Source organism: Plectrocnemia conspersa, unplaced genomic scaffold (assembly GCF_051122295.1).
Source record: "Plectrocnemia conspersa isolate PC_06_02 unplaced genomic scaffold, ASM5112229v1 ptg000011l, whole genome shotgun sequence".
NCBI lineage: Eukaryota > Metazoa > Arthropoda > Insecta > Trichoptera > Polycentropodidae > Plectrocnemia > Plectrocnemia conspersa.
Genome location: NW_028277175.1, coordinates 10,816,323 through 10,823,387, shown reverse-complemented (window position 1 = coordinate 10,823,387; position 7,065 = coordinate 10,816,323). Strand labels below are relative to the sequence as shown.

The following is a 7,065-nucleotide window of genomic DNA, read 5'->3' as shown; positions in this document are numbered from 1 at the left end:
TATAATGACGATAAAAAACTAGACTGAGAACATATTTATATATGCGTATATTTACTAATTACACATTAATACACAGCTAATTAAATAAATTTAATATGTGTATATAAATATAGAGGGTGGCTTTATAAAACAAATGTTTTTTAAATGCTTGTATTTAATGTTTTAATCAAAACTTACGATGATGCATATGCAAAAGTACATTTATACTTATTTCACACATCAATGCGTGAGATATAAACTTAAAATAATAATTGCTTTAAAAGACAGTTTTACATCCTATGATAGCAAATATTTTCAATTATTTTTGATTTTACTTAATTTAGTATTATTCTTTTTTTTCATTCACGTTGCGAAGAACTGTGTAATATGAAAACGATAACTTAGACACCTAAAAAACATGATGCATATAAATATCTAAATAATAAAATATATTTTATTTTTTTAATATTAATTACTGCTATGAAATTCTCCAGAGTTAAAGGGTAGAACTTCCCTCCTGTAAAACAAAAAGGTCGAGCTGCTCTGATTATCATCGGCATTAAACTGCTGATACAGCGTTTTCCATATAACGGCCAAAGTCCTCCACAAGCTGCAAATCCAACTTGTCCACTCTAATAAAGATTGTAATATTAAAACAAAAATAATTGCTCAAATAACTATTTTATATAATAAAAAAATATTTACCCTAATTGAAACTTCATTCCCAAAGTAACATAATAGAAAAAGATCTATGTTCGATAGAGCAAAATATTCAAAAAGCGTTATCTTGTAACTCTGTATAAAAAAATAAAATGCATTTTTTTAAATAATATAAAACTAGTTTTGGTGACGTTTAGAAATAATATCAACTTAAATAAAAAGCAAAAAACATTGTGTAAAACATTAACTATTTTTTTAAGCAAAAAAAAATCAGAAATATTATTTAAAAATATTTATTTATTTATCGTTAATCCTCCCTTACAATCGATAAACGAAAAAAACAATTAACATCTACTAAGTAAATAGTGAAACACCAGACTGAAATCGAAGTATTTTTTAATAATTACAAACTATTACTACAGCTTACAATAATATATCGTTTGCACAAGAAAGTAAAAAAAAGCATGCACGTGTCAACAGAAGTTGACTATACGCAAAATGGCGAAATTGCCTTTCGATAAAATCAAGGAACTTGGCTGGAAAGTTTTATCTTCTCCACCATATGACCCAGACCTTCCTTTTTTTTGAATACTATTTATTTCTATTTATGTAATACTTCCTAGGGGAAAAATAAAAATTGAGACAATTTGAAAAGAGTGTATCAGAATATATTGAATCAAAGCCTTCAAATATTATGACAATGGAATTAAAAAAATGATCAAATGAGAAGGTTATATCTTTAATGTGAAGGTATATTTTAATAATTTTAAATTAATAAAATGACATTTATTTTGGGACTACCTAATATTAGTCACTAATTCTAAGCTCCAAAACACGATTGAAATTGTAAAACTCTAGTGTTCTTATAAAATTTAAACATTGTTTTTTTAGTTATGAGTCTATCGTGTTTATGTGTGACAATTAAAATAATGCAATAATATAAAAAAAAAATTATAAATTTATTTTTTATTTTTAAAGAATTAAAAAAAAATGTTGTAAATTGTAAAAAAAATCCTGAAAAAAAACTATATATGATCTTATTTTTAAAATAGCCCACATAGATTTTTGCAGTTCCTTTAAATTTGAATTATAAAACAATATTTATAACCAGTTGATATTGATTCTAGACGTCATACAAAAACTTTATAATCATAAATAAAATTACCACGCTGAACGCATACATAAGAAAGCATGCAAGTAGAGTTATTTGCCCTAACTTTACAAAGCTTAATGGATTGAAGAAATCTTCCATATCTGAGCAAAATTTCAGGATCATTTGATGGTGAATTGCAGATTCTCTAATGCATGCATTGACTTCGGCATGAAGATCGTCATTTACTGATAATTGAGATAAAATATTATTTATTAAAACATATAAACTTAAAAAATAGTTTTAGCAAGAATGAATTATTTGGCTTTGTGATATTAAAATGGTCATACTTATAGCGTCCTTATTAATTACAACATCTTCATACTGCTCGTCCAGCTTCTTAAGATCCATTGAATCACCATTCTCAAAATATTGCTTCATTTTTGGCTCCATGATCATTGCCTCGCCGCTAAAATATGCGTTGATTTCATCTTCAGGCAAAGTGCACTTGTTCGTGCCCGTATATTCATATCCGCTAAGTTCTATCACTTTATGTATCGGATAATTGCGTTTCAACAAGGCTGTGTATCTTAAGTTGCGCAAACTACAGCATAGTATATCGAACTGGCCGCAAATCAAAACGCATACGGACAAATAAAAGTTTCCTGCAACACAAAAACTCCAATAACTAATACAAAAAGTGACTCAATCAATTGCGTTTAAGCCGAATTACAATCTAAAATTCCGCTTTGGGAAATATTGCGATTTTTTTCTTATTCTTGATAAAATAATCATGAGAGCAGATTGTCATCTGTAACAATGGCGACTGTTTCATCCGTTAAAATCCCCAACCTTGATATGACCACTAGGTTTTTGTTTCGGCTTAAATGTCGTAACTATCTAACTAACTGATAAACAATAAGATAAATCTGCGTTTATTAAAAATGCGAGCTTAAATTTATTTTAATAAAAGAAAAGGCAAAATACCTCAAGGTAAAGTCTAATAAAAATAGCTCATGGAGTCAAACACAGAATGGTATTGATTAAATGATCATAGATAATAGTAGAATACAACAAAAATATTTCAATTACAACAAAGATTTATATAAAGACTCCTTGTTCATGAATTTGTGCTATTATAATTATTTAAAATAATTCAAGGGCTAATAAAATGCTATTTAACTTATCTTGTTGATGAAAATAATATTTTGTATAACATTTGCTTTATATATTATAAAAATATCTGATATTGATTTTAGATGTCACAATCATAATAATAAAGATTTTTGCATATTTTATTACAAAATAAAATTAGGGTAATGTCAGAATATCATATCATTTTTTTTCTAATATTAATTAAAATCCTACAGTAGCTTAATATTTTGATTAGACTTTAAAAATAAAATGTGCAGTTTCAATACAAAAATTACCAAAATTAGCATAAGCTACACCAACTAAGATTTGCCCATACACTTGAGAGAGATAAGCAACTTCATATATCGGACTTGGTTGTATGTTTATTGGGTACCATATTTTCAGTGGAAGGATCCTAGTAGGTCCTGAAATAGCAATTATTATTCAGTTATATAATCAAATCATATAATATAAAACATTCAAGTATAACCATTTACATTTTCTCAAAATAAACTTAGTAATAAAAAAAACACAAACCTTTATGAAACAGTGGCATAACAGCCCAGTGTAAAGCGCCTGATACACATGCCGAAAGGAAACCTAAGCTATACAATCTGACCTTATATATACTTTCACGCATATCGAGACGAGTGAGACCTTCTGCAGATCTAAATTTAAACGTGTTGTTTAAAGAGTCCAGCAACTTTACACAATCCACTTGAAAGATCTATAAATAAAAAAGCAAATTCTGATCACATGTTGTGTAACTTTATATTACATAAATATTAAATATATACCTGAAAGTATAGGAGATAAATAGTATTACACGAGTATATGACGGTATTCACCAGATTATAAGTAGCCTCGAATAAATCTCCATTGGATGTTATCAAATCCATGAAAGAGAATACTGATATGTAAGTACTAGAAATATCCGCAAATACGTAGTAAAAGTAATTTATAAAAGATTCTCGAATGTTTTTTGGATTGTCGAATATGGGCAGCATCGCCATCCATTTCATTCCCAATCTTACGTGACACATGTAATCTTTTATTCCATCAGATTCTATTTTTGCATTGGGGTTTAACATATCCCACATTTCAAACATTTTTATTAAAAATATAACGGTAAATTTTAAAGATAAACCGAAAGCTTTGAAACTTATTTAATAAACGTCGGAAGTGCTTTATATACATATGGAGAATTTAACCCCTTTATAAAGCAATCCTTTGACTAATTAAATATGCATATACAGGCCGTCTTATTATTCTTGATAAACAATAAGCTATATGAATAAGGCTTGAACTTTCAATAATAATATGAATCCCTGATCTGTGTCGTTAACATAATGGTTAAGGTTTTTATTTATTTGTAGTTCTAGTACTACTGCATAATAAAAAATAAATAAATAAAAAATATTTAATCTAAACACTCTATATATGTGCATTTCATACATCAATTAAGTTTTACAGTAAAAGTTTATTTCGTGGGACGACACTTTGAATAAAACTTTTTGAATTCGAACGTGACATTAAAACTTTTAACAACTATAATTACTCTTTGACTTTTAATTACTGTGGCGACATATAAACGTCTTTATATTAAAAATTAATTGCGGACGCTTACAAAATATATAATTGAAACAACAACAATAATAATAATTCAAAGTATCGGCAGAAAACATCCATCTGAGAAGCATCTCGTTCCTTTCTCTTTCTTGACCCACTTTAAGGTCTGCAAACGATCTTTTCATTGTGAAGATCACGCTTAAATAAAATTACGCAATTTATACGACCGAATCAATAAACTTCATCGACGCCTAATTGTTGTATCAACTCACGTTTTTCATATCCGCAATATTATTTCATTGCAATTTATAACGGTCGCATAAAAAGTGAAAGCGTCTTCTTTTCCTAAGCAAAGTCGTGTCGCTGCTCTTCTCCCTCGTTCCAAACGAGATCTATATTTACTGCTTCTTTCCGATGAAGAATCATTAGCGTCTGCCATTATTCTCTGCGCGGAAATATTCTCGAATTTCATTCGCGGATCGCTATACTATATCTCTTTTTGAGCATCTCTTGACTTATGGTTAAATGTGGCAGATCTAGAGCGAGTTGGCGGCCGTTGCCCCGCGAACCGTGGCGCCCGGGGCGATTGCACAACTTTCGATCGATAGCTCAGTAAGCCGGCAAAGCCCAGGAAAATCTAGATCTAAAAGAATTTGAATGCAAATTTCTCGCTTTAACACGTCCTTTTCAAATAAACGTCACTTTAGTCGCTGTAAGTTAAATTTCATTAGAACATAGTACTTACTTACAATTTTCATAATTCCAGTATTCAATTAAAAATATATTTATTTTAGTCCGTTATTGCATTCCAATTAACTTGTACAAGATCCGTTAAAATGTACATGGATTTTCGATTCGGCGTTTTAGCGGTCTGGCGAAAAGGAATGTTCATGACAAATGACCAGCAATAAATCTCATTGACTCTATTGTGAACGGCCTCAATAGCGAAATAATATGTTTTAGTAAATAGCAGATAATGCAACTATAAGTTCCATTGAGAGTTGAAATTTAGTTTTGGTCCAAATCACCTATGGATGGCTGATCCTCTCCCTTTCCCTGATTGTATATAAGCCAGAACGCTGTAATAAGAAAAATTTTCCAAGTAATTTGATATCAATTTACTTTTTCAATTATCACGCTTAATTAGAATACACAAAATATCTAATATTGGAGCATACGCCGAATAGAAACTGACGATATCTTCAAAATTCAGTAAACTGCTACTTTAACTTCGAGTAATAAATTTGATGCAATCAAGCATTTACTTTTAATTGCTAAAATTTCAGTTCAAAGTATGCATCTTATAGATTTTTTGTAGTTCTATTAACAGAAAATAAATCAGTCAAGCAAATCTTTCTAATGTTACACTATTTTATATATTACATTGAAAATAAATTGGTAATATTATTTAATTTCAACCAACGATTGAGTTATTTAATGTCAATATTTTAAAAGATATGATACATTTTTTTATTTTAGCTAATTTATATACACAAAAAAATTAGTGATTAATACATGGATGAAAGTCATTGTGTAAAATAACAAAAATATGATTAGAGCATTTCTTTTAACTCCTGAACTATTTCTATTAATAAATTGGCACTTATGGATGTAGCAGGTAAAGTAAATTGGATAGTTGATAATTTTAAAGAAGTTGTAGATAATAGTAATAATGAATTAAGTATAATGGAAATATGGTTAAAAAATAATGTATGTTTAATAATTTAGATATGCGAGATAATAATATAAAAAAAGTTATAGACAACTTTATTACATAAATAGTTAATAATATAAAATATTTAGGAGTAGATAAAAAAATAAATTTTAAGGAACATAGTAATTACAATATTTTTTAAAATATAAAAATAGGTACATATATTATTATCTAGGATAAATAAACACAAAAAAATAATCTACAATAGTATTATATTGCTCCACTTAAATAATTGTGCAACAATATTATATGTGTTAAATAAATTAAATAAAACGATGTTGCAAAAATTACAAAATGGGTCAATGAGAGTAGTTTCAAACAACAATAGATTTACTAGTTGTAGAAGTATGATTAATAAATTTGAATGGTTGGATATTCAAGAAATATTGGAGATGAATGTTTTAGTATTTATATAAAAAATATAAAATAATATGCACCCAGAGTATTTTAATAAGTATTTTAAAATAAATAAAGATTTAATTGATAACAGACAATTTAATAATAGTTAGATATAAGAAGACGAGTACGGCCAGGTGAATATTGTACGGAGGTGTGAATTTATATATTATTATTCCTAGGACAATCCGCAAAAATAAAAATGAAATAAAAAAACATTAGGATATAATTTTATATATAATGGTCACGTTCTTACCTTAAAATAAAATTTTAAAGTTATGAAAAAATACACTATAGCTATATATTGCTATATAATATATAAAAATATAAATATTTTTTAAGCAAGTTAGTATAATACTTATAAACAAAATAATAATAAATAATTTAAAATGGTTACAATGACTAAATTATTTATTTATTGTATTTCAACATATTTAGTGCCAACTCAATGCGTTACAACGAGGTCAACATAATGAAATTGAAACTGAACCAATCTGAACCAAACTGAAATCAGGGTCTATTT

The 7,065-nt window shown here is 27.6% G+C and overlaps 1 protein-coding gene and 1 long non-coding RNA gene across 3 annotated transcripts; both read right to left on the bottom strand.

Moving 5' to 3' along the window:
* Window positions 1–125: 125 nt before the first annotated feature.
* LOC148229496 (odorant receptor 83a-like) lies at window positions 126–4,103 on the bottom strand. 2 transcript variants are annotated; one of them, XM_088196568.1, is made up of 8 exons: window positions 3,661–4,103; window positions 3,401–3,590; window positions 3,160–3,288; window positions 2,080–2,394; window positions 1,805–1,977; window positions 685–774; window positions 456–611; window positions 126–388 (listed from the first exon to the last, which is right to left on the bottom strand). In XM_088196568.1, exons 1-8 carry the CDS (start codon window positions 3,970–3,972, stop codon window positions 326–328), a joined length of 1,428 nt encoding a protein of 475 aa, XP_088052694.1. In that variant the 5' UTR covers window positions 3,973–4,103; the 3' UTR covers window positions 126–325. The 2 variants fall into 2 exon arrangements, with proteins under 2 accessions (XP_088052694.1, XP_088052693.1); XM_088196567.1 differs by having other exon boundaries at window positions 318–611.
* Window positions 4,104–4,289: 186 nt separating this feature from the next.
* Window positions 4,290–5,632, bottom strand: LOC148229495 (uncharacterized). Its single transcript, XR_015811269.1, has 3 exons — window positions 5,178–5,632; window positions 4,705–5,075; window positions 4,290–4,630 (listed from the first exon to the last, which is right to left on the bottom strand). It is a non-coding gene; the product is annotated as an uncharacterized LOC148229495 (long non-coding RNA).
* Window positions 5,633–7,065: the final 1,433 nt, after the last annotated feature.

What these genes read in the sequence shown, in the direction of transcription:
- LOC148229496 (XM_088196567.1), bottom strand. Translation starts at nt 3,972, where the DNA reads ATGTTTGAAATGTGGGATATGTTAAACCCCAATGCAAAAATAGAATCT. An exon ending in TTTATCTCCTATACTTTCAG is followed by an intron (nt 3,591 to 3,660) that starts GTATATATTTAA and finishes TTTTATTTATAG; the next exon opens with ATCTTTCAAGTGGATTGTGT. An exon ending in TATGCCACTGTTTCATAAAG is followed by an intron (nt 3,289 to 3,400) that starts GTTTGTGTTTTT and finishes TTGCTATTTCAG; the next exon opens with GACCTACTAGGATCCTTCCA.